The sequence below is a fragment of the Apus apus genome, chromosome 5 (assembly GCF_020740795.1).
Source record: "Apus apus isolate bApuApu2 chromosome 5, bApuApu2.pri.cur, whole genome shotgun sequence".
NCBI classification, from domain to species: Eukaryota; Metazoa; Chordata; class Aves; order Apodiformes; family Apodidae; genus Apus; species Apus apus.
The window spans coordinates 20,475,348-20,502,739 of record NC_067286.1 but is presented as its reverse complement, the minus strand read 5'-3'; the positions used below and the strand labels follow the sequence as shown (position 1 = coordinate 20,502,739).

At 42.6% G+C, this 27,392-nt stretch overlaps 1 protein-coding gene across 4 annotated transcripts in view; it reads right to left on the bottom strand.

The window, feature by feature from the left end:
* The window catches only part of LDLRAD3 (low density lipoprotein receptor class A domain containing 3), a 117,346-nt gene extending 92,128 nt beyond the window's left edge, over positions 1-25,218 (bottom strand). For all 4 annotated transcript variants that reach the window (XM_051621511.1, XM_051621512.1, XM_051621513.1 and 1 more), the window contains exon 1: positions 25,128-25,218. In XM_051621511.1, coding sequence (XP_051477471.1) covers positions 25,128-25,161 — 34 coding nt within the window. In that variant the 5' untranslated portion in view covers positions 25,162-25,218. The remainder of the gene's footprint in view (positions 1-25,127) is intronic.
* Between the last annotated feature and the right edge of the window lie 2,174 nt (positions 25,219-27,392).

Here is a 27,392-nt window from a genome sequence, read left to right as displayed (position 1 = left end):
TAAAAGCAGAGACTATAAAGCCTGCTGCCCCAAAGGCCACGGGGTGGCCACGGGGTGAAGTGTGAAGGACGAGACCTTTCCTCACACGAATATAATATGCCCTTTAGGTCAGCAGTCATAATTGACTTAAAGACGCTGCACCACGTGGCACTTTAAGCCCTCTCCCGCCTGCCTCCTCTGCCAGAAAACAACTCGGATGCCATGAGGGGGAGGTACCTAGCTGCTAGCTAGAGAGGAGCAGTGGCAGAAAAACGGCAACAATGTTGCAAACCGCAAGTCTGCCTGGTAACAGCAGTGGCGGGAAAAAGTCCCTGCCTGATTGGCTGAGAAGCCCCACACACATGAGCCTGGCCAATTGGGAGCAAAGGAGTCCCATAAAAGAGACAGCGTGCGTGCAGCTTGGGGGCGCGCTTTGGATGGACAGTGGGGCTGTTGCTGCTTGCTCTTGGGGGGTGACCTGCGCCTTGGCGGTGCCTGCCAGCCAGAGGTCCCCGCTCCTGTTTACCTGCTAGTCCTAGCTCCCGGCTCGTCCCACCTCGCCCGCGGCTTTTGCAGCCCGGCTCCCGATTTACCTGCAGTCCCGGCTAATCCCAGCAGACCCGGCTCGTCCCGCCTCGCCCACGGCTTTTGCAGCCCCGGCTCCCGGCTTGCCTGCGGTTCCTGCCAGCTGCTACCCACCTGGTCCTGCCTGCTGCTGAGCACGTGCGGTGAGACTTCTTCCTGCCACCCGTGGTTCTAAGACCGGGTTGCAGGGGAAGTCACCCGCAGCTACTATAATAGTACCTAGACCATCTCAGGAACAAAGTAAGGGATTGTATTCTGGGTATAATTATCTCCCTGAGGTGTTCCTGTCTCACTTACGTGCACACAAACCATGACCCTATATGGGACAAGCGTCAGGCATATCCCTCTTCTCCTCTGTGTGATAATAATAATTAATCTGGGTGTGTAAATAAGGTTTACCTATATATATATATAAGTATTAGAGCATATGTAAGTTCTTGATATTTGGTGTTTTAAAGATATTTTACAGATCTATGTATTTTAATTACCCTCTTTGAGTCTCCTGCCCCAAATTGTTTTATTTTTCCCCTCAATAAACCGTGTATTTGTAAATTCTAACTGGGGATTGGCTGCTGTTATTGGAAACACTAGTGAGCATTGAACAAGTGTCTCACCTGAAAAGTCAGTGTCGAAGTTCACTGCTCCTCTGAGAGGCGAGCGCTGTGTGCAGACCTCTCGGCAGATCCTGCTAAGGTAAATTCACTCCAGAAAGAAGATGTAATAGGTCGCAGATCGCGACACATATACATACAGTCATAAATCATGGAATCAGAGAATGGTTAAAGTTGGAAGGGACCTTAAAGATCATCAGGTTCCAGGAGGACATTTACTGAGGATGGGATCTCCTCCTCCTGAAGGGTCACCATCCCTGAAGGGGCTCATTCATCATCCTACTCCCTAGGACTGCTTTCCTTTTCATTGTTATCCCTGTATATTCACTGGGCTGAATATAACTTTGTATACTTCACATTTGCATTAGTATTAATTTTAGTTTTGCTTTTTCGTTAAATCTGTTTTCATTTCAAACCACAGGTCTCCTCTATTTGTCCATATATCTCCCTCTGCTATGGGAGGGGTCATTAGATGATTGAACAACAGCTATAGTTTAACCCCACATATGGGCTAAATATAGACAGTGACAAAACACAGTACAAAGCAAACTTAGAACATCCCTGAAACTTCAAGGGGAAAGGCAACTCACTTCTCACCAGTTGGAATTATAATGTTGAAATGGACATATACAGCTTTAGAAAAAATGATTTCATTGTAACAAGCCAAACTAGAGCCTTGTTTTCAGAGGATCACCACACTGGGTTATAAACAGCCAATTTTCATCTATTCCGTGTTGAAAACATCACAAACCATAGAGTAGCCACAGCAACGCTTTTTAGACTGTCCAGGACCTCACACCTCTCTCACAGTATTTTAGGATTACTGCTAATATACTGGTCCAATTCAACAGTGAGACATCACAGGACACAAGCCTCTCAGATGTCATGTGTCAGGTGTATTTGAAGAGATTTGGTGTGCATTTGCCCCTTCCCATAGCTCTGGTCACATATCCTCCACTAAGCAAGCCTCAAAGAGAGTTAAGTGGGGGCTCAGGAATGACAGATGTATGCAAAAACTGGTTGTTTATCTGAAGTTGGGAATTTCCCATAATCACTGCCAGACACCTACATAATAATGACTTCCAGTGAAAAATAGCAGCTTTTATAACCACCTACCTAAAGTGTGATTTTTCTCCCATTCAAACTGAGGTCCTTGATTTATTTTAGACACTAACAATAAAAATCTATACCGAAGATAAAGTGACTCAGTATTTGCTGCACGGATTAGATCTCTGCTACTTTCTGTAAGCAAATCAGTAACAGAAAATAAATGGCAATTGCATTTGTTCAATGGGAAACACCCTACTAGCAAAATACAGGGCAAGTATTGTATTGAAAAGAGGGACTCCTGCTTTTCACAGGAGTTTAGTTTCACCTTATCTATTTTACTTTTTCATCATAACAGCAGTCCTACCTGAGAGCAATTACGTTTTTCCAGTGTAGAGGAACACATACAGTGCACCCACACAGAAAGAACATTAATGTGGGGTGCATAGCATGGCTATGCAATCTGTCTGCAAGTCATCGGTGCCCAATTCTTTCCAATAAATATTGTAAAGGCAAGATACCATCCACACACACCATATATTACAAACTGTTTTCAAGATAGCAGGTAAAATCAGGGAGTTTGTTTGCGATACAGGGAATCTTGAATTTTGGCTCTTTCAACTGTTGCTGTCTTTAACAGCACAGGGAAGAATACTGGAATGAAGATAGAAGGAGGAAGAAAAACCTTTGATGCATGCATAAGAAAAATGACCATTTCCCCAAGAGCAGTGGAGGCAACTGTGGTCAACATCTCTAGAAACAGTCATACAAAAACAGTCCACAGCTCAGTCTATGTGGTGTACCAGCTTTCTCCCTTCTCTTCTTCCTCCCCCCCCAGTTTGACTCCTGCCAATTCTGTTTCCTTTATTTCTAAAAATCCTCTGAACAGTTTCCAATACAAAAAATAGTGCCTGCTTTTAAAAGTCTGTCCTACTCCTGAAAGAGGGAAAAAAAAAAAAAAAGCCTTAATAAAAAACAAGCATTAATTCAGCCCCTAATCCAAGTATTTTGGGTGTCTCACTTGCAGCTTCCAAACCTAGGTGTGTTTTACTCAGGTGGATCAATCCCAGAACAAACTCTGAATTAACAAAAAATAATACATTTCTGGTTAACTACAAAACCAATCCTGGCTTTTAATGCTTCACTCAACACTTTTTGAATCAAGTATTCTTCCACTGAGTCAAATCAAAACTCAGGAGATCTCTAAAACCTTACTATAACCCCACAAGTAATTTTGCTGGTTAAACAAACTCTGAAAGCTCCTCATTCCTCCTGGCATCTATCATATTCATGCATACAACAAAGTGTACTTTCTGAAGAAGCACGGACAAAGTCATGCCCAGACAGAGAGCACCAAACTAGCACATGCTGGTTGGTGCTGGGAGGGCTGCAGAGCAAAATGACGAGCTGCAGAATCACCTACAATTATGCTCAGATGGGGACCAGAAGGAACAGGAAGACCTCAGGAATTTCATTAAAATTAAAAAAAAATATCTCAGCAACCAAGAGATTTCAAGATGCCTAGGCAGAAGGCATGGCTTCTACATATTCAATAATAAAGTATTTATTCTCAAGTGTGTATCTACTTGGTTCTGAAGCAGAATATGGTTCTTTTCACACAAAACTCAAAATGAAACTTCTGCACTACACTAAGTTCATGGATTTGCCAATCATTTTTTCAAGCTTCTAAGGAAGCAGGCATTACCACTTGCAGCAGCACCTCAGACTGGCCATAAGAGAGGTTCTCAAAAGCCTTGATGAATACACTAATGAAATAGCAGTTTCAGCATGTTGCCATTAAGGGTTCATTTTAAGTCTCATTGGCCTAGCTGGTCATTCCCATAAATACCGACCCAGCAGATATTAACTGCAAACCAAGTATATTTGGCTCCAGTCACTGCCAATTTAGTGACAGTTAATGTCTGAAAACTGTACAATGTAAAAATAGCTAAGTGGGTCACACATTTTTGCTGGTAGAGATTGAATTTCATTGATCAAAATTAAATGAAAGATATTACACTTTATGAAAGCTTGTCTATTTCACCCTCCCAATGTCTGGACAGACAGAAAATGATACTGTATTGGCTTAATAATGACAAAACACAGCACAGCTCAAAACTGTGAATTTATGAGTTTCAACAGTCACTTCTTTCAGGCTGATGAGCAACAAATCGCTGATGCCACACTATGCCAAGGCTTCTGCCATGCCAAGACTTCTGCCACACAGCTATCAAATCTGAGTAAGATAAGGCAAAAGGAAGAGACATCTTTTGAATACAAGGACATTGTGAACATATTTTACCTGTAACAACCATGTTCAAATTTCTTTTGCACTCCCAAGAAGTCAGCAACCGGTTGGCTCTAACTGTGGCTCTCCACTACCACTCACAAATTCCAAACACCCTTTCTGTCCTTCCCACACACTACACAAAGTTCAGCAGATAATGAATACTGTACATCGTAAATTTTTTTAAGGATACTCTGGTGGATACTATATAGTGCTAGACTAACTGCCATTGTCATCAAAATAGACCACTAGTATCATATATATGGGCACTAGCCAAGGTTTCTCCTACTCCAAGAAGATTTCTCCTTCATCCAAGGAGTGTGCTTAGATCACATAGGCCATGAATTCAGGACCTTTTAAAATCTTGTTTTTACTAAGAACAAGAAAGTCACTATCCTTCAAGGTGCTCCCAAAGAAGAGCACTTTCCTCTTTATAAACACTAATGCTTAGTGAGACCCTGTCACAGCAACTTAACAGGAGAGATACAGCATCCTGTTAATAGGAGAAATTACACATTAGCATAAGACAGTAAGCTATACTGTCTAGAACACAGAATAAGCAGCATCAGGAGAGACAGGCGATGTCACTGGTTAACCTGTGACCTCATATATTACACAATACATGAGGCTGTTCTGGTTTCAGAGCAACCCATGCATGTACCTCCCAGATCTAGTAATTCCGGACAGGCCTTCATTTGCCAGTATAAGAGGATGCTCATCATTCCTTGTAACACAAAAGTATATTACTTGCATTTAAGAACTAGAAAAACCTGGGGTTTGTGAAAGACACTGACAATTCAGCCACATTCTCCACTCCCAAGTCTGAAAGAAAGCCTGTCTGCATCTCACACTACTTCTTGTGAAATGAGACAATCCTATGACCCTGGCAACTAGCAGAGAGGAAAAAGGCTAGCCAACAATCAGGAGCAGCTTCCTTCAGCAATACTTCACTAATAGTTTAACAGTTAATGGCCATGTAACTGGAGTGGCTGCAGAAGAAATTAACTGTATTTCATTATAATGAAAGCACTTCAACTGTCTTTGCTTTCTACTTAAGCAACAAGGATTCTTTTTTGTTCAAAGGTTAGTCCCTTGTTAAAGGGAAAAAGGTGTGAAGCTCAACTTTAATTTAAACAACTTCTTTAATTTAAAATTTCTAATCATTCATAAAAGGCTGAATGTAATTACTAGAGGTCTTTCCCATTTTCCTTACTTCCTATGCATATAAATTCCACAAACACAATATAGTCTAGAACATAGAAAGGAGAGGTTTATGCATTCTTTGCTTTGCTACAAGTTATGTATATGGATATTTCTGAAACAAGAAGTTAAGACAAAAATACTATTTTTGACCATGTACACTGACCCATATTCTGTGAACTATTTGAAACTATACAGAGAAAACTGAAATACAGAAAACATAACGCAATGGTAAAACTTCTCAGGACTCCTAACACCAACCTTCTTTGTTCTTGGCAAACTCAACACAGGCTAGAAGTGTCCTACACCACATTACTGTATTACATACACAAAGTAGATCATGTGTCTCAGCCAGCAGCAACTAAATTATCCACTAGCTCTTTGCACTATGGCTGTGATTTCTCCAGATTTCCAAAGAAATAAATTGAAAAGGAATATTCTAAGTATTGACTGCATTATGGCTGATTACTGCACAAATTTAACTGAAGTGTTACCATCACCAAATATCAGAAGTTCATTCCATGTGTGAACTCCAACAAGGACACTTGAAGATGTCTATGATATAATATCCCATCCTTAAGATGACAATGAAAGTTCTGGCTTCTTTTCTACTTACACAAGTCACTAAGATTACTCATATGATCAGCATCTCAACTGTAACAGGCCATGAAGATGATCAAAGGGCTGGAGCACCTCTGCTATCAAGACTTGCTGAGAGAGTCAGGGCTATTCAGCCTGGAGATGAGAAGGCTTTGGGGAGACCTTATAGCGGCCTTCCAGTACGTGAAGGGGGCCTACAGGAAAGCTGGGGAGGGGTTATTCACCAGAGAGGGCAGTGATAGGCAAGGGGTAATGGTTTTAAACTGAAAGAGGGTAGATGTAGGTTAGACATCAGGAAGAAATTCTTCACCATGAGGGTAGTATGGTATTGGAACAGGCTGCCCAGGGAGGCTGTGGAAGCCCCCTCCCTGGAGGTGTTAAAGGCCAGGTTGCACAAGGCCTTGTGCAGCCTGTTGTAGTGGGAGGCGTGCCTGCTCAAAGCAGGGAGGCTGGAATCTGATGATCTTTAACGTTCCTTCCAATCTTAACAATCCCATGATTCTATGATATGCTGACTCCGAAGGGAAGGAGGGGGCAATGCACAAGAAATGAGTGGTAATGGCAATACAAGTCCTTTCAATCTAGCTGGAGGTTGTAAAGAAGATACAATCAGACATCCATTCCAAAGAAATGAGCTCACTGGGGAAAATTAATTTCTTACTTCCTCTAAAAATCTACTGCAAACAGTAAAGAGTATCCTTCAGCAGTCAGGTAGGTTCATTCCAAACAGAGACTGCTCCTGGCAAGATAACTTTGCAGCCTCATTACTGTCATTATTTGAGTGTTCATTAAGAATTTTTCTGTATTTCAGATAACCCCATAAATAACATGTTCCAGAAAGGGCCAGACAATACTCACACAATAAGCCTGGATACCAGGATGACACTTCTCATCAGTCTCAAGATGCAGCAGGTCATTCACAGTTACTGCCACAGACAGGTGACACCACAACTTTCACGGTATGTCACCATACTTTGTGTTTCCTTGTCAGCAACAAGCACACACCAACAGAGATGCTTTGTGATAAAACACTTATTTGGCACAAAACAATTTGCATGGTATGATGAAAATCACAGTAAAATTTTAAATGTATAGACAGAATAATCTTCCTTTCCCCCATATATCTCCCTTTCCCCCACATATCTCCCAACCAGAGCACAAAAGTGTGCCACTGGAAATCAAAATCCAATTACTCCTCCCCCATAGAACAGCCCAAGTCTTGATTCCTCCTTCTGTTGTACCAGTTTTACATTGGTGTTGCTCCTCTGAAACTGTTAGAATCACACTGAAGAAGAGGAACACAGAATCAAGCATTTTGTTTACGGAAAGTGAAGGTGTCAGCCACTGTACTCAGATCTTAAAATTACTATTTTCCCCTTCTCAATTTGCTACCTAGAAAAGTGTACAAAACATTTTCCATGAGACATTAAAGAAGATTTAGAAACATACTGTGGAGATACATTACTGCTCAAGATAATATAGCTGCAACAAATTCAAGTTAAAACTCTCAGTTTTTAACAACTTCTCCATGGAAAATTATTCACTCAATGTAAGAGCATCTTTTTGTCCAGTTATACTCCTCCTCTTCCTCTGAATACACTTAAGAGTGACACTGTGAAGAGAACAAAGTGCAGCTGGCTAAAAATATTTCCTTTCAGTTTTAATGAAATTCCATCATTTGAAATTTCATTTTGAAAAAACACTTTTAAAAGGAAGTTTACAAACTGGAAATTGAAACAAGAATGAAGTAGTCTTTAGGGAATCCCACAAAACAGCTTTGCAACAGTGATGTTCTCTCCAGCCCTATCATTTCAATAAAGTTTAAAAAACAAACATGCCTCAAAAGACTTCTGAGAACTGGGTTGTCAATTCTCTCTATATTCATAGTAGTTTAAAACAGAGTTAATGCACTGAAACGCATCCAGCTAATTTAATTTAAAGAGAAGAAGAATCTGGACAGGTGGCCGCAAAAATGTATAAAAATAGTAGCAAAATAATTGTTCCTACCTGTTCAAGATGGAACCAAATCCTTTTGGAAACTATGTATATTTATACCAGAAAATCCCCAGAAAATCCCCCACCCAAACAAAAAATACAACATATTCCCTTCTAATGCTTCCTTGGAAAATCAGATTCAGATGAAGGACATGCTCCAACAGACTGTGCACTGTTCAGGACAGCTTTTGAGAATGTTTCACATGGCCAAACCTTGTGCAGGTTTTAAACAGTTCAGATTCTGCAAGGTAAAGACAATGCCTCAAACTATAAGTGATCAGAATTATACTATGATTAAAGTCCTGTTATAGTTACTTGCCTCTGGACACTCATCCAAAGTGGATGAAAGATCCTTACATTAGTCCTAGGGGATAAACTACATAGATAGTCCTTTCCCACCTCCCATTTCTAGGTATGTAAGACTATGATACTGAACTGCTTCCTCATTTGTATTTTAGTTCATATCTTACACAGAACAGTCTACCCTATGCTAATGAAAACAAGCACCACGTATTTTCCAGGGTATCTTATTTTTTAGTTCCCCTCTCTACTGCCCAAACAGCTACCAAAAAAGAGATCTGCCATACTCCACCTTGGGAGACTGGAGGCACTCGTCCTTTTACAGTTAGGAAACAGTGGAAGGAGAATCTGTGTATTTCCAAATCCTCATCTCTGATGTTATGATTTAAAGTACATTCTTCACACACAGAAAGCAAAATACAACTAAAACTGTCATTCACTCCAAAACTATGTATTCCCATTATGATGGAAAACCACCAGAAATAGCTCACACATGATTCAAAGTAGGGATAAAATAGGGACGAGTGAAACAGCCTTCTCAGCCAAGCTTACAGACAACAGCAGACCTTTAAGCACTTTGAGTACCATGAGGAAGAAAAGACAGCAGTCCAGAAGTCTCTATCTGAAAAAGTAAGAGAAACAGAAGTGACACACAGTGACAGTGTGTCATACATACAGGGCTGAGCTCTCCAGCTTCAATCTGTCTGCAGATCAGCCCTTCTTGGACATTCTGCTGATGCAAAAACAAATCTATGACCCTATTTGATGCTGTTTATCCCTTTTTTTAGTAAACTCCTCCAGTTTTATTGTGGCCCGAAGGAAAAGCATCCATGGAAGAAAAATGAAAAGGCACGTGCACAACGCTCACATGGAACAACAGCAAAAGCAGTGAAGTGGAAGTGATGCGGCAAATGTACCATTTTCTTGCATCCTACTTACTGAATCAATCAGAAATAAGCTCCATCAATTAAGTGATAATAAATTATTGATGGCACTCACTTTGGGGAGCTAAGCACTTGCCAGCATTTATGAAACTGAAGAAACTGAGGTGGGTAAGCAGCATCCCCATTACCTTAGTTCTATTTGTACATGATCACACATCGCCTTGATTTGTGTCTCACTCTACCCATATGTAGAACATTCCCACTTCAGAGAGGCACAGTGAGTGCTGCATGAACAAAATTCAGTAACTTCAGCAACCACATCTTACTACGTTTTCGGGGGGGGGACGGGGGAAAGAGAGAAAAAGGTTGTGTTCAGAGTAAAAGGCGGCAAAATAGAAACCAGGGAAAGAACACTTCAAAATGTTACCCACAACATACATTCAGTGGCAGAATTTGCACCTGAGACAAAGAAGGTCTTCAAGCGCTACTGTTTCAATACATATACGTTTGCACATAGCACGTCTTCAAGTCAGCTAACTTTTTTGGAAATGCAAATAAATTCAACTGGAAGCTCAGTAAAAAGCCAAGGAGTTCAATCTTCAATTCAGAACACTCTTGCCAGCCACTCTGGGCTGTCAGTAATATCACAGAGGCACATTTCCTATCACTAATGCACAAAAGTAATCCAGGAAAGAGAACTCTGTCTATTCCTACTGTAATTCACACCTGAGCTTTCCACTGAAGCCATTATCTATTTGTACTATTAAAAATCAAAAAGATACAGGAGGACAAGAGTATTTGCTGCACATTGTATTACTTATCATGACCCTTTCCAGTTCTTCATCAAGTTTACCAAACATACAACCCCACAGTGTCTACACGTGCTTAAGTGTGAGCCTCTCGCATTCGTATAACTTTCACCCTCAATAGCAGTTGCCAGAGTTGAGGGAGGCACATACTCATCTTTACAAACTGGCAGCCACATGTCATCCAACACGAAATAAACACCAAGATGCCAAGATGTTTCTCCAGTGCCTGACTGCTCAACTACCAACTAGACTCAGTTCACAGTTACTCTATAGAGATAAGTGATCCCCTAGACCTAGAAAATTCAAGGCATTTTAGATAAAGAAATAAACTGCACTCTTATTTACACTCATGTTGGCTCAATAAGAACCCCTGGACTGGTGTCAATCTTTGTTTTCCTCTTGCAAGCATACACCTACCTCTTACTTTTTTTTAATGCTGGGTCATGATTTGTGGGAAGAGGAGATCTGAACAACCTGGGAAGCTTAAGAACAGATTCTGAATCCTATATTTCAAGGTACCCAAAACGGCTTTACCCTGGAAACATGCTCTTGGTACAGCTGCTTACATCTAGGGTTTAATTCTGACAGTTGAGCTTACTCAAATTATTAACTAATCAAAACATTTACTGCAGCATTTCAACACTACGTATTTTCCAAAATAGCAGGCCAACACAGTCCTTCCAAACTGAAGTTAAAACTAAGTAGCTTGAAAGGCTCATGTTTACAAAAACCCAGCTCATCCCACCTTCAAGGACTTGCAAGGATGCAAAGAACGCCCCATTTCCCAAAAGTCACTGCACCTTTGAGATATTCCATATCAGACCTATTTCCTATGCAAAACAGAGATAACCACCTGGTATTTTAGAAGTCTGTCACATGGGTTTCATCTTACCAGGATCTGATGGACCTTACATAGGTCTTTGTGGTACAGGCCCAAAGGAAGTTACATTTATACTTCTTAAATGGGAGTCTGTTCACAAAAGTGAGCTTCCTGATTTTGCAGCTGTTGATGAGCAAACAAATGAAGCACCAACACTGCAGAGAAAAAGTAGCTAAATCCTACCTCACAGGCTTATCACAGGTTCCCCATGAGACTATTTACAAGGCGCAGTGGCAGTCAGCAGGCAGGCAATTCTGTATTCAACCTTAGTTAGAACATGAGTATCCTGCCAGTGATCAGAACTGCTTTTTATATTTTCAGATTTCACTTAGCTAATTGGCCATTAAGCTCCAACAAGGTAGACATTTATTGTCCTGGTCTGAGTCAGGATTAAGCCAATTTTCCTTTTACTGATTTTTTTTTTTCCTTCAGTAAGTTTTCTTTTAACTAGCATTAGTGTGTTCTAACTAAGGCTGATAAGAGAGGAATGTTTTTTGAACTCCTGGGTCTTCAAGGTCTCACCTTTACTCTGCTGGCTCAGACACTACACGGAGATCTATGACCCCTCTGTAGGAGGCTGAGTTAGACAGACAGGAAAACTGGCCAGAGATATTCCATTCCATATATCTACGTAAGCTCAGAGGAAGGTCAGAGATCACAGAAGACAACTTCCTTCCTGCTTCTTCTTCTCTTCAGTACATGGCTGGCATCTGGGGAGGAATCCATACATCCATCACCATCGACCCTTAGGCTCAAGCTCTCCTGACCCTCATAACTCTCTGCTTTCTCCAGCAGCAGTCCAGGATTTTTCAGATTTTTTGCAGCTAAGGAGAGTGCTGTGGGAGTTGCTGGGCGTGGGGGGAGGCGAGAGGCTTTTGCACATACCTGAACATATTTGTATATAATTTTATATTTTTTCTTTTATCATTAGTGTTTAATTAAAGCTGTGTAGTTTAGTTTTCAATCCAGCCAAGTCTCTCTCTTTTTGTCTCTCTCCTTCCCTATCTGAGTGGGAAAGGGAGTGGATCAAGAGCATTGTTGTCAGACCCGAGTAAAACGGTGGCATTTATCTACAGATAACACAAAGAAATCAAAGAGTAAGCAGTCTGAGGCTACCCTGAAGACTGTTAACCAAACAGCAAGGCAGAGCTCCATTAAAACAATTAATCAGAAAATTTATACAGTCCCTTGGCAGATTTTCAAGAATCCCATTAGAAATTTTAAAGATACCCAATCTGATTAGACACCAAAGTCCAACTTATGCAGAAGTCATTAATAAGCAGACAGTCTTTAACTTTGAAAGCCTGAAAGTTATCAAAACTGCTGCAGGAAGAGACACTGGGCATTTCTGTTGTAACTAATATGCATAGTTTTGTATGAGAATGGCAAAAGCTTTCTGTACCATGTTAAAAAAGTGAGACTGATTAAAAAGTACAGCTGTGCAAACAAATGTTGTCAAGTATCTGCTACTTTTTTTGTGAACTCTCTTGCTAAAATTAAGAGTCGAACACTTGTATATATTACCTCAAACGAGCCTACATGCAGGAACTCTACAGCTCTCCATGCAATGTCTACTAACAATTCAGCTGTTGAAAAGGACACACATTTCAAAAAGAAAATCACTTTAAGCTGTAGTGCAAATAGGAAGTTACACTGTAAAACATTTTGTTTCTACATTTTTATGAAAACAGAAAGAAGGAAGAAAAATGGCTATTGTGCTCTTATCCTTAGTGGACATAATTCAAGTATGAAATACGGTCCATTAAACTACTCCAGACTCTGTTTTGGAAGAGAAAGATTGCAATGAAGAAACATTTCAAAATAGTGTGATGCAGTCAACAACCTCAATAAAAAAAAAAAAAGAAGCTGACAACATCACTCTACCTTGAAGCTGCAATTTAGAAGCTGACACTCCTAACAGAAGATATTTAGGGGACAACTGGTACTGCTAATTATTAAAAACTCTTAGGAACTCTACTATTACATCTTTTTTATCTTCCAGGTACTGTACTAATGTTGTAGTCAGACCACTTTGATCTTTGGTCAGAAGTACACTCCTACACTCCTGATTTCTTCATTGCACACGGTGACTTCTTTTTCAGAGGGGCAAAAAAGAATTGTTTCCTGAAACTCACATACTGCTTGTAGACCCAGGATGAAGCTCTCCACCTGACTGTAAAAGAACAAATGTTTTTGGTATGTTTTAGAGCTCATAAGATTAAATACTACAGGGGCTTTACTTTTCTCTTACCTTCACGCTTGCTAATATACAAAGCCAGTAAAATGCCTAACAAGTGGAGGCAGATCTCACCTTTTAAGGAAGGGCTAGCAAACAAAAAATCCTAAAGTGAATGTCAATCAGAACTCCCAGAGAAATATAAATAAATAAATAAACAAAAGGATATAATGAAAGGCAAGTTCAACATGCAGAAACCCAGTTACATGGTAAGGTGAACAACCTGTTAAATTAAAAGTTCATAATGGTTGTTCTTTATTTTGTCTTTTTTTACAATTCTACCTGTAACTCCATACAGACTTTTATTTTGCTCACAAACATGTGTTGGAAATTCACCCAGCACTTTAAGAGATATTAATAATATCAGCCACACTGATTTTTTTTTGTCTCTCTCCACTGTCCTTCCACCTTTGAAAAGTCTGTCTTGAAAAAGAAAAAAAAGCCTTTTTTGACCTTTAATAGATAGCAATCACCACAAACACACTGTTGCAGCTTGTTACCCAGTTTTGAATTATGTCTAATTAGTTTAATGACTTAGTCTTTTAAAACTGATTGAGAAGTACAGTTCTTCCAGACTCCATGATTTTGCAAGCAGTTTGCATTCTGCCAGCCTGAGCAGATCTTGGTATCAGCATCTGTACTGTCTTTCAGTTACTAGAACAAGCAAAGCTGTAGCCCATTCTACATGATGACAAGTCCTTGATAAGATGTGTTTCTTATTGTTGTTCATATCATCAAAGATTTAGTCCCCCATCCCCAAGATCACCCATTCAAGATCAGCACCAGAGGTCCAAACTCTTCCAGTAGACAGTCATACTCCTCAAGACAAAATACATGCACTTCAGGTTCCAATTTGACTATATATAAGGAGGCTCCAATACCAACTAGAGTCAGTTCGGACAGTGATTCTGTATCTGTAAGTGATCACTTTCTTGATTTGGATCTTACATTAAGTGGAATATGGAATGACTGATAAAGGAAACATGCATAGGATGATATTAGGGTGCTGGACTTGCTCTGCTTCTACCTGTCCTTCCCCTTATCCATTGCTTAGCTGTGCTGTGTTAAGACTCAAGTTAGGGCAATGTGGAGCGTCTACTGTAGCTGAGTTTGGAAGGTCACATTTGGTTAGAGTAGACTGCTTGCAACTTGGTCTCCATAGGCTCTGGATACAGTTTTACAAGTGAGCAAACTCAGTTGCTCAGAGATCATTTCCTAAGCACAGTTAACATTTATCTAGTACACAACACAAACAGCTAAATATTTTGTGAATGTAGGTACTGTCAGACAGACTGATACAAAATATGCAAGAACAGATCCTAGTGTTGTTAAATATGCAAAGTAGCTCTACTTTGCTTATCCTGCCAAGCACATCAGTTTTTCATGAACAAATAAATTGACAAAACTTTGGACCTCCATATGAAACAGACCGCAGTAGTGAAGGCCAAATAACTCCTCTAGCTTGCTAACCAGTCTCTTGTCAAGCACAAGTTGCTTATGCAGCTAGGGAACTATGCAATCTCAAGAGACGGACGGAGCAGCACACTATTAAAACACATATATAGAATAATAGAGTAATTTTTGGTTGGAAAAGACCTTTAAGATCAAGTCCACCACTAAACCATGTCCCTGCACATCACATCTACACACCTTAAATACCTCACTGGATGGAGACTCAACAACTTCCACAGGCAGCCTGTTCCAGGTCTGACAACCCTTTGAGTGAAGAAATTTTTCCTACTATCCGATCTAAACTTTCCCTGGTGCAACTCGAGGCCATTTCCTCTCATCCTATCACTAGTTACTTAGGAGAAGAGACCAAAACCCACCTTACTACAACCTCCTCCCAGATAGTTGTAGACAGGGATAAGGTATTTCCTCAGCCTCCTTCTCTCCAAAGTAAACAATTCGAGTTCCCTCAGCCACTCCTTATAAAACTTGTGCTCTAGACCCTTCAACAGCTTTGTTACCCTTCTCTGGTCATGCTCCAGCAACTCAATGTCCTTGTTGTAGTGAGTGGCCCAAAAACTGAACACACCGGCCTCACCAATGCTGACTACAAGGGAAGAATCACCTCCCTATTCCTGTTGGCCACACTATTTCTGAAGCAGGCCAGGATGCCGTTGGCCTTCTTGGCCACCTGGGCACACTGCTAGTTCATGTTCAGACAGCTGTCAATCAGCAGCCCAGGTCCTTTTCTGCCAGGCAACTTTCCAATCACTCTTCCTCAAGCTTGTAGCATTGCATAGGGTTGTTGTGACCCAAGTGCAGGACCCAACACTTGGCCTTGTTAAACCTCATGCAGTTGGCATCAGCCCATTGATCCAGCCTGTCCAGGTCCCTTACAGAGTCTTTCTACCCTCGAGCAGATCAACACTCCCGCCCAATTTGGTGTCATCTGCAAACTTAATGAGGGTGTACTCAAGCTCCTCATTCAGATCACTGATAATTATACTGAACAAGACTAGCCCCAGAACTGAGCTTTGAGGAATGCCACTCATGACCACCCACCAGAACTCTTTGGGCTTGATTGTCCAGCCAGTTTTTTTACCCAGCAAAGACCACACCTGTCTAGGTCATGTGCCACCAGCTTCTCTAGGAGAATGTTGTGGGAGACAGTGCCAAAGGCTTTAGTAAAGTCCAGGGAGACAACATCTACTTTTCCTCTTCCTCTCACCCACAGGCAGGTCACCTGGTCATAGAAAGAGATCACATTGGTCAAGCAGGACCTGTCTTTCATGAAGCCATGCTGGCTGGGACTGATCCCCTGATTGTCCTGCACATGCTGTGTGACAGTACTCAGTATGAACCACTCCATAAACTTCCACAGAACTGCAGTTCCCTGGATTGTCCTTCTGGTCCCTCTTGTTGGTGGGCATCGCATACGCCAATCCCCAGTGACCTGGAACCTCCCTGGCTGGCCAAGACTGCTAACAGGTGATGGAAAGTGGCTTGGCGAGCTCCTTTGCTAGCTCCCTCAGTACTCTCGAGTGGATCCCCATAGACCTGTGTGTGTTTAACTCGTGTAGCAGGTCAGTAAACATTTCCCCTTAGATGACAGGGGCTCCATTCTGCTTCCTATCTTCCAGCTCAGGGGGCTGGGTATCCAGAGACCAGCTGGTTCTGCTAGTAAAGAATGAGAGAAAGAAGGCATTAAGTATCTCAGTCTTTTCCTCATCCTTTGCCACTATGTTTCCCACTGTACCCATAATATTCTGTAGCCATGTGTGGGCAACGACCACAGTCCCTGTGCAGCAGTCACCAGCTAGCAGGTTCAATACAGCACTGCCCAACAGGTTACCTGTGAATAGCAACCTGGACAAGCAACAGCACTATAAGTTGCCAACTCCTGCCCTGCTTTGCAAAAGCTTGGGCAGGGCTGGGGGCAAGTGCAACTTGCCAATACATGGATTTTCATAATTATATTAATCTGGGTGTCTGTATCATGTTTTGCATTTTTCTAAACCTAAAAGTCCTGTTTGAAGAATCTTAATGGCTTTACTGTAACAACAGCAAGAAGAATGGAAAGGAATAATAGGCATACTTGACAGAAATTCATTGTGTCAAGACAAATCTACTTATGTTGCATCCAACCCCTACCAGCAAGACTGAACATTTCTTCAAGGCAAAAGAGCTATTTTGAACTGCAGCAAGATTATCTGTTATTTGTAACATATGGCTCTTGACTAAAATTAGAGTACCAGTAAAATAGCATTAAAGGGATCAGAAAAAAGATAATTGGTTTCAAAAAAAGATTAAACAGGTAAAAGGAAAGTCAGTACACTGAGGAAAGAAATAGATCTTGGTCCAAGACACACTGCTGATCAGTAATACAATCATAACTAGATCCCGAACAGCTTTGCCCAGCAGGGTACAAGTCTTCAGCTGACACAGTTATGGCTGGCAACTGCTTTCTGTCTGGAGCTAATAAGCATCATCTGACTCGTTAACAACTGAAGTGATACATTTGTGCAAAATATTTAAAACAAGAGAAGATTCCAAGGAATGAAGGAATCTGAGCACAAAGCAGCCAGAATTCACACCTTAATGTTTAATGGAACCACAACATACTTGCTACACTAACATTACTGCATTTTATCAAAAAACAGGTATGTAAGCCCTGCCAGAAAACGTTACTTAAAAAAACTGAACTTTTCCTCCAACAAACCTAGCTGTTTAAAAATAGACCAACATAGGCTACCTCATCTGATGTAACTTGTTTCTTCCTAAAATCTTCAATAACAGAACCCCAAACCTGGAATGTCCCCCATCATGTTACCCAGGAGCTGTCTGGAACAACAGTATATCTAAGCAGATGAAAGGTAACATCCTAACACCAGAGATGCACAGCAAGTGTCACACCTTGGTACTGGGGAAGATAACAGTTTGGTGGGTGTGGTGCTGGTGGGTTGAGGGTTCGCCTTACTGATCTTAGAGATAGTTTCCAGTCTTAATGAGTCTATGCAAAGATGCAGAATGGAATATTTCAAGTGAAACCAATTTTAATGATGACTTTTAAGGTATCTCTAAAAAGAAAAATGGAATGACAGGCTGCTCTTTGCCTGAAATGTAAGTAGATCATGCCTGGAGGTAATTGTATAGTCAGGCATTAGTATTATTAGTTTATCATAAACTAACTGACTAGCAAAGAATTATTGAGAGGAAGCTCATATGTATTTAAAAAAACCAAAACCAACAACAAAGATGACAATTTTAAAAAATAGCTTAGTAAAAACAAAAAAAAACCTGGGAAATACCCCTTCAGAAAACATTTAACTAAATTTGTATCTCTGATAATGAAACTTCTAACTTACATGATCAATAGAGATTTGCATTTGCTGTGGACTGAGTGTGTATCCAGATATTTGCTTATTTGACATGTAGAAACCTGTTAAACTGCAGTAACTTGATCATGTGTTTTGAGTGTGGGTTTTTCTAATGCAGACTCCTGTGCTAAGAAAACTGTCAGATTCAAAGGCAGTTTTAGGCCAGCCTTATGTTGCATGCAGTGTTAGCTATCAGGCCAGGAAAGTCCTTTTACAGGAGAAGATGATATAATGCCAATTGTTTTTTGTGTATGTTTGTAGTTTAGTTTGCACATGCTAAATATTGAGGTATTGAGATTTCTAAATGGAAGCAGCAGTCTCTATGCTTGTTCTTGTTCTCAGCTGCTTGCAGAGATATCCACATCTTGATTGAAAAGGAGCTTATCCATAAGATATTAATTTTGCTGCAGCTTTTAGAAATACGTCTGCTTTGAAAGCTTGAGAGAAACGCTAAGTAGTTCTTGTTAATGTGAGAAACGTGTTGAAGGACTGGGGAATCATGTGGGTGGATAATCAAAAGAGCAGGTGAGCAAAATCAAAATGGAAGCAATTTGTAGAAGAGTAGCTGGTGAGAACCTTCTCTTCTGATCCTTAAACCTTCTTCCTCCCATGGCCTGGACAGCTATGAACTTGATCATAACTAAAACACATCCAGCAAAGCAACTTTTTGTGTATAAAAAAATGGTCATGTAAATTACTGTGTCACAATGACCTGTCACAGTGAACAGAGAGCTGAGGTAATGAGTGGAAGGTGATGTGGTCATGAAACTCAGCTAAAATGAACTCTGTACCATAAGGAGCTTTTAACCCACTGCGTGAGATGATTTAAGATTAGGAGCTCATGAATTCATAGCAGATGTGGGGAGGTCCTGCTACTGCGTTTTTTTAGTCAGGAGGCTTCAGTTTTAAAGTGTACTTAGTATCTTTCAGGCAGTCTGTAAGGCTTAATTTATCAAAGCCTGGGAAGTGTATAAGTTGAATATGGTTGAATTGTTTCAACAGAGCCCAAAATAAGACTTTTCATTTTTAGTGCTGTATTTTGTATCAGTCTTTTATCTTTAGTAGGGATCCTGATTTGTTTTTTAAATTAAAGGAGCACCCTCCATAACCTTCCCCAGTACTGAGGTCAGACTAACAGGTCTGTAGTTGCCTGGATACTCCTTCTGGACGTCACATTGGTAAGCCGCCAATCAACTGGGACATCCCCAACTAACCAAGACTGCTGACAGATGATGGATAGTGGCTTGACAAGCTCCCCTGCCAGCTCCCTCAGTATTCTTGGGTCGATCCCATCTGATACCACAGACTTGTGAGTAGTAAGTCATTAACTGCTTCTCCCCTCTCCCCCAATTATAATGGCTTTATTCTGCTCCCTGTCTTCCAGCTCAGGAGTCTGAATACCCTGAGGATAACTAACTGGTCTGACTATTAAAGACTGAAGCAAAGAAAGCATTAAGTACCTCAGCCTTTTCCTCATCCTTGATGGCAGTGTTTCCCCATATCCTTGTTCATATCCTAAGATCATGCCAGAGCAGAAGAGTTTTGCATTAATACTTTGAAAGACAAAAATACTCAAAACCAAGAACAACTATTGAGACCTAAGATCTTTCTTCCTCATGATCTTCAAAACCTACCCACTGGCAATGAAACTGCTTTCAAGTTCAAGCCATGAAAATGCCAGAGTATGTATTTATCACAGAATGCCTTCTACCAAAAGTAGGACATGACAGCTTCAGTTTGCATCAAGCAGGGCAACTGAACAGTGACAGCCTACAAGGCTTCCTAGCAATTCATAAAACTCATCATTAGCTTCTAGAATGGGTAAGATACTGAAATAGAGTGTACTGCTCACAGCAGATGTCACACTATGTATTTTTCAGGCTTGCTCCAGCAAGGAGCCTACAGAAGTCTAGTCAAGGACACATCCCTTTCCCTGACACTATTCAAAGTCCCTGAAGTTTACATGAGGTCCACAAAATCATCATCTGCCTACTTCAGTCCCTGATTCAAAAACGTACTAATAGGCTCAAACACCTGATAATGCAAAACTGATCTGAGAGAAGCCACTTGTGTACACTGATTCCTGCAAAAAATCCCAGACATTCTACCCAGGATGGATGTGGAGCTTTGCACTACAGTTAGGACTTCTCAGCTGCTCTCATCATGACCGCTGACAGATTTACATCTTCAGCAACTATCCAGCGCTTGTTGTGTATCACCAACTTTGCCAAGTGGGAAGTTTCCTGACTTGCCAAAGCTACTACAGGAATCCTTGTCCATCACTAACACACTGATGTGCTATACAAGCCTACAGCTAGCTTGTGCACTGAGAAACACTGGTTATGGAGCATTAGACACAGTTAAGAGCTCTTAAGAGGACTGCATAAAAAATACAAAACAGATGTACTATATATGCAGGACAGACATGAGTCTTCAAGTTCAGAGAAGTTTTCTTGCCTTCCCTACTCACACAGCAGCAGGGCACACAGGTATTCCACAATGCTTTTCCCATGCAGTACAAAGAAGTTTTCAGCAAATTCTACTAAAAGCAGTACCTCTGAATGTCAGGACAAATTATGACCCATGTAAGGAAATACTAGGCATTCCCTCGTTAGCATGTGGAAGTTTTATGCTAGCAGACATTACACAATGCAGACTGATGTAGTAACATTACTGTTCAAGTAGCTCCTACCCTGCTTGATTTTCAGGATGTTCTGATTTTTTCCAGGCTTTTAAGATACAGTTGCAAAATACAATGAAAGTATACGTGTGGCCCTGCATGTTTATGCTGTCTGTGGAAAAGACAATCCCAGTTCCAACAGTATGAGACCAAAAGACTGGAGGGAGCAAGACACAAAAGCCTCCCCTAATACAGAGCAAGTTGAGTATATTTTAAGAGGTATAATATCTGTACTGAATATTTGACTTACAAATATACGGGTCCTTACACTGAACTGACATCTTGGGGACCATGCTCAGAAATTCCAGCTGTGTACTGCATTCTGACTCCAGTCAGTTGAAGACTTACATTTTTAAGACCTAAGCTGAAACAATTTGTAGTTGTTAGAAAAAAATAATCTTTCTTTTCTGCTTACTTTGTAACCATAACTTTTAAAAGCAGCTCATTTAGCTAAGTATTTGTGACTCCTGCCGTCATTTCTCTCCTTAATGGATGGTATAAAGGTTACATTCATCTATGTTCAAAATACATTTAGTAGATTTAGGTTTCTTTAAATAAAAAATTGTCTTGAAGATACAGCACAGTGGTAGTCAGGATTACAGGCGGTTCATTTTTCTTTTATGCACTATTTACAATTTATTGGTTTATTCAACTACAATAGACTTGGATTTCTCTGAAACAATCCTTCCATAAACTCAAACTGTGTGTATGTAGCTCAGCTTCTATTTATAAAAACTGTGGAACAAGTTCATAGAATCAAAGAAAGGTTAAGGTTGGAAGGGACCTTAAAGATTATCAGGTTCCAACCTCCCTGCTTTGAGCAGGGACACCTCACACTAGACCAGGCTGCACAAGGCCTCATCCAACCTGGCCTTAATAACCTCCAGGGAGGGAGCTTCAACAGCCTCCCTGGGCAACATATTACAGTGCCTTACTAGACTCATGGTGAAGAATTTCTTCCTGATGTCTAACCTACACCTACCCTCTTTCAGTTTAAAACCATTACCCCTTGCCTATCACTGCCCTCTCTGGTGAAAAGCCCCTCCCCAGCTTTCCTGTAGGCCCCCTTCACGTACTGGAAGGCTGCTATAAGGTCTCCCCAGAGCTTTCTTTTCTCCAGGCTGAATAGTTCCAACTCTGGCAGAGGTGCTCCAGCCCTTTGATCATACTCATGGCCATTCTCTAGACTCTAACAGCTCCATGTCTTTCCTCTGCTGAGGGCTCCAGAGCTATACACAGTACACCAGATACAGTCTCACCAGAGCAGAGCAGAGGGGCAGAATCACCTCCCTGGCCCTGCTGGCGACACTTCTTTTGATGCAGCCCAGGATGTGGTTGGCCCTCTGGGCTGTGAGCACACACTGGCAGCTCACTTCAAGCTTCTCATCTACTACCACCCCCAAGTCCTTCTCCTCAGGGCTGGTCTCTATCCATTCTCACCCCAGCTTGTATTTGTGCCTGGGGTTGTGCCAACCCAGCTGCAGGACCCTGCACTTGGTCTTGTTCAACTTCATGAGGCTGGCATTGGCCCACCTCTCCAGCCTGTCAAGGTCCCTCTGGATGGCATCCCTTCCCTCTAGGGTGTCGACTAGTCCCCACAACTTGGTATTGTCAGCATACTTGCTGACGATACACTCAACCCCACTGTCCATGTCTCCAACAAAGATGTTGAACAGCACTGGTCCCAATACTGACTCCTGAGGAACATCACTCCTCACTTGCTTCCACTTGGACACTGAACCATTGACCACAACTCTCTGGGTTTGGCCATCTAGCCAATTACTTATTCACCAAGTGCTCCATCTGTCCAATCCAATGCCTTGCACAAATCCAGGTAAATGACATCAGTTGCTCCTCCATTATCCACCTTCCCTGTAGCCCCAACAAACTGGTCAGGCATGATTTGCCCTCAGTGAAGCCACCTTGGCTGTGAACAATCACTTCCTGATTTTCCATATGCCTTAGCAGGTTTTCCAGGAGGATCTGCTCCATGATCTTGCTGGGCACAAAGGTGAGACTGACTGTCCTGTAGTTCTGTCGGTCTTTCTTTTTTCCCTTTTTAAAATAGAGGGGTTATGTGACCTTTTTTTCCAATCAGGGAACCTCACCAGACCATCATGACCTCTCAAATATGATGGGCAGAGGCTTAGTAACTGAGTCCACTAGCTCCCTCAGGACCTGTGGATGGACCCCATCAGGTCCTATAGACGGTCACAAACCTGTTCTCCTACCATGGGAGGTGCTTCATTCTCCCAATCCCTGCTTTCAAACCATAATATTAAGAATAAAGATGCAAATGAAAGATTAACATCTGCCTTGCAAATTTTCACTGACACAATCCCAGTCTACAGTTACTTCTGCAAGCTAACAGAACAACTGTTTAGACAGAGAAACTACAGTGCTTATTTTCTGTAAACTGAAATTGATCCCTACCGTTTCAAAGTTTCCCATACATACCCACAGACAGACCCAGTAGGAAAATAAATATTTTCAGGAGTTATTGGAACTAAAATTCAAAACAGAGTGAAGGCCAGGCAGAGACTAACTAACTCTCCCTGTGGCTTGCAGGGGTGCCAAAATACACAGAGGAAGCAACATTTAAAAAATAAATCCCCAAAGACTCCATACTTTACTCTTCAAAAGAAACTCAGACCACACTAAAAAAAATGTTTTAGAAAGTTCTTTGAATCTGCCCCAAAGTAAGCCAGGGCCTCTGGTTAAATAACTGCAGGGTAACTGTTGCGAAAGAATGGCAGTTTGCAGTCAAAAACTTAAAGTATTAACTTCCACATGAGAAAAAGGTCTTCTTGGTTATTGCCCCTAGGCCAAGGTGGAGCAGAAGCATGGGGTGTGGGAGGCTGGGAATGTTCGTATGTAAAGATCAGTATCGTGTAGCATGGAACCCTCCATGTTAATCTATGAATGGTATAGCAAGCAAACACATGGAAACACGTACCTTGCTATGAATAGCTGGGTAGAATTTTGGCAACATTACAATAGTAAAATGGAAATTAGTAAGGAAGAAGGCAACAGAATCTAGATAAACAAAACTGAACTTTGCCTGAAGTTTGAAAAAAAAAAAAACAACTGCTGAAAGTTTTGCAAAGATACCCAAACCTACTCAAGACTTATGAATGTTGCAGCTGAAGTATGTAATTATGCAATTTCAAAACAGTGCAAGTCCTGTTAATTCTTCTCCTCTTTCCTACACATCTACATCAATCTTGAAACAAACTTTTACCATGGAAGCTGTGAAACTTACCAGTTCTTTGTGATAACAAATAAACTGAAGTTGATAATCTGAGATTTATCCACTGTGTCTCATCACTTCATACCCAAGGAACAATTCAGTAAATGATACAGAAGCATGAAGCCAGGGTACTTTTATTGTCTGGAAAAGTGCCCTTCTAAGATCATGGTGCCGAAATAATTCACACCTGCAGCAAAGCTGCATAAAACATCATGAACTCGCCGACTTTGACAGACATTTGCCAACCGTGGGGGGAAGAAGTGTTCCTACAAAGAATATTAATAAAAAGCAGGAAAGCCCCCTTCAATGCTCCAAGCGAAGCCAGGCAGGACCCGAGCGCTCCACTTGGGTGCCTGGACTCCAGCGCTCTGCCAGCCAGAGCCCGCCACCGCCCCACCACCTCAGCTCGCCTGCCCACCTGCACGCGAAACGGCCCGAGGAAGGCTTGGAAAGGAAGACGGGGACATGGATCGGCACAAGCCGATGTGCACTAGCGGGGCCGCGGCCCTGTCGGCCCGGCGGCGCCTTCGACGCCCAGCTCGGCCCTGAGGCCGCCCGTCCCGACCGTGTTTACCCCTCCGGGCGCCTCGCCTCACGCCTGCCCCCTACACACCCCGTCGAGTGCGCCGGGACCACCATGAGCACGCCCTGAAGAGAGGGAGGGGAAAGTGACTCGCTCACGACCCCGCTGTGTGCATCCCCGCCAGGCACTGCACTGGGTGAGCCCGGCCCACCCAGCAATCCTCGCAGCAGGCAGTGGCCCGCGCCCGGCCCGGCCAGGGTGATGGGAGAGGAGCTGAGCGGAGACAAGGCCGGCGGCGCCCCCGGCCCGGCCTGGCCTGGCCTGCAGCGAGCCACTGGGGTGAAGCAGGGAGGCCAAGGCGCCTTCCTCCGCCGGCTGGGCACGCCTCCTCACTCCCCGGCAGCGCCCTGGGACGCCGCCACCGCGCGCACTCACCCGCCGAGCCCAGCAGCAGCCACAGCAGCCACATGGCGCCGGCCGCTCCGCAAACTTCGGAGCTCCTCCAGCAGCCGGGCCCCGACGGAGCCTGAAGCCGGGGGCGGTGGGGCGGAGGGAGGCCAGGGGGAGGGCGCAGGGCCGGTGCCCGCCCCCGCCCCGCCCAGCCTGACGGACGTGCCCACCCGCTGCCGCTGCCGCTGCCACCGCCCTAGCCCGCTGGCGACTGATTGCAGCCCCGCATGGGCGGGGGCGCCGCTGAGGGACCGGAGCGAGTCTACGTCGCGGGCGCTGCAGTCGGCCGGGAAGTCGTGCGGGGGCTGCAGGCCCGCGGGATCCCCTGTGAATGGGGCGTTGCCGGCAGCGCCACCGCCGCAGGGTCATCCCGGTCTCCTGCTCGGGAGAGGGGGCAGCGCGGCTCCGGTTGTCGCCGAACGTAAGAGCCCTGCGAGCCTTGCCCGTGACCCGACCCTCTTGCTTCACTGCTGTCGTCTGCGTACTGGAGGATAGCACAGAGCCGTGCTTCAGCCCGGCTGATGGCAGTGGGAGGTTGGTGGTAGTGACCATCAGCATGTCGCCTGCAGCGCATCATGGAAGCACACCTAACCACTGGGAGCTTCCTCATCTTTCTCAAATCTGTTGCCAGTTTTGAGGACCGTGGAGCATTGTGGTGCCCTAAGTATTTCATACAACAAACCCTCACTGTGTAGCAGCCCTTTGGTGACACGTGGAAGAGTTTGGGTGAGAAATGCACCCTTGCAGATAGGCTTGTACCTTCATGAAGCTTACTCTGCCCCTTTACAACAAGGAAGGCTTGCTCTCAAAAAGCCTCCCTCTCTCCATCTTCTGATGCGTGGTCCCCTCATATTCATTCCCTAATTGGAAGAAACATTTTCATTATAGCCAGTCAAATCAGAGCTAGCTTTTGAGATTCATATCCTTGTAAAGCTCTGAAACCTAGCATTTAGGAAGTTGCTTTTTCATTCTCAGCTCCCAGTTCTGATCCTACTTGACTTCAATGGGAGGAGGAGTGGGCCTTGTTTTAAGGAGCATTATTTTTGAGCATATAATGACCAGGAGTGAAGAAATTCACATTACCACATAAGCCATGCTGCTTTTATAGGAAAGCCTCTAAAGTGGTACCTTTCAGTTGTAAAGTATTCCTTCCTGTGTGTGTGAAGTACATAAGTAGATCTGCATGTTTATAGAATGAAGTTTAACTCTCTAAAAAGCTTTAATCACCTATTTAATATCTGAAGAGGAAGGTTTGGTGCAGAAGTTATTTTAGCAAAGAATTAAAGCCAATTTATAACAGTAAAAAGCTGCCAAATGCTTTCTAGAACTGTGCTTAGCTAATCTGCACAAAAAGACTGTTTCAGGCAGATTTCTTACAATTCATGTTTAATATAGTCAAATGAACTTGATAAGATAAGGATTTCACATAATCTGGAAGAAAGAATTTAATTTTTTATTTAAAATAATAATTTTATTTTAATATCTAGATTCCATTTCTGTTAGTTCTTTAATGGTATTTTAACCCCTGATAGATAATTCACACGTGGATGTCAGCTTGGGAACTAGTTTCTAGAGGAGAGGTTAAAATGGAGGAGTGGATTCTGACCCCTGAGGGACGCAGCTGTGGGAATTTCCTGCCAGGACACTGATCCCCAGCTATTGTCCTTTCTGCCTGGGCTCTTAGTGTGATGACCCAGCGTCACCCACCTCACCACTCGGCAGGCAGCAGCCAATTCACCCTGACTACATACAGCAACAGGGGTTTAGAGGCAAAGCAAAGTGTGTGTCTCCTTGGCAGTTACCAAAAAGCAGGATTTTGTTGGCTAGGAGATTAAGTGGAAGCTCTCAGGCTGTAAAAGCATTTTATTCACCTCCGTTTCTTAGTCCGCACAGGATAATGATCCAGTGTGATTCCTCTTACCTTGCGTTATGCGATTAGAAGTGTAATCCCTGTAAACACAAAGATGCATGGAGAACAAAGACAGGCAGGAAAAACTCAGTAACCTCACCAGGGAAAATGGAGTAGACAACAGCAGGTGCTCCCAAGCACATCAGAGAAGACTGATTAGACCTTGTTACCTGGTGTGAAGGTTGCTAAGGTAAGTTAACCAAGACACTGTCTTCTAGATGCCTTACAAACTAAAGGTGGTTATTGCCCATGGTATAGGATGCATTAAGGTGCAATGGGAATAGCATTTTGGGAAAGTGAAAGACTTATTGTACAACGTTTAGACCAAAGGACAGGAGATG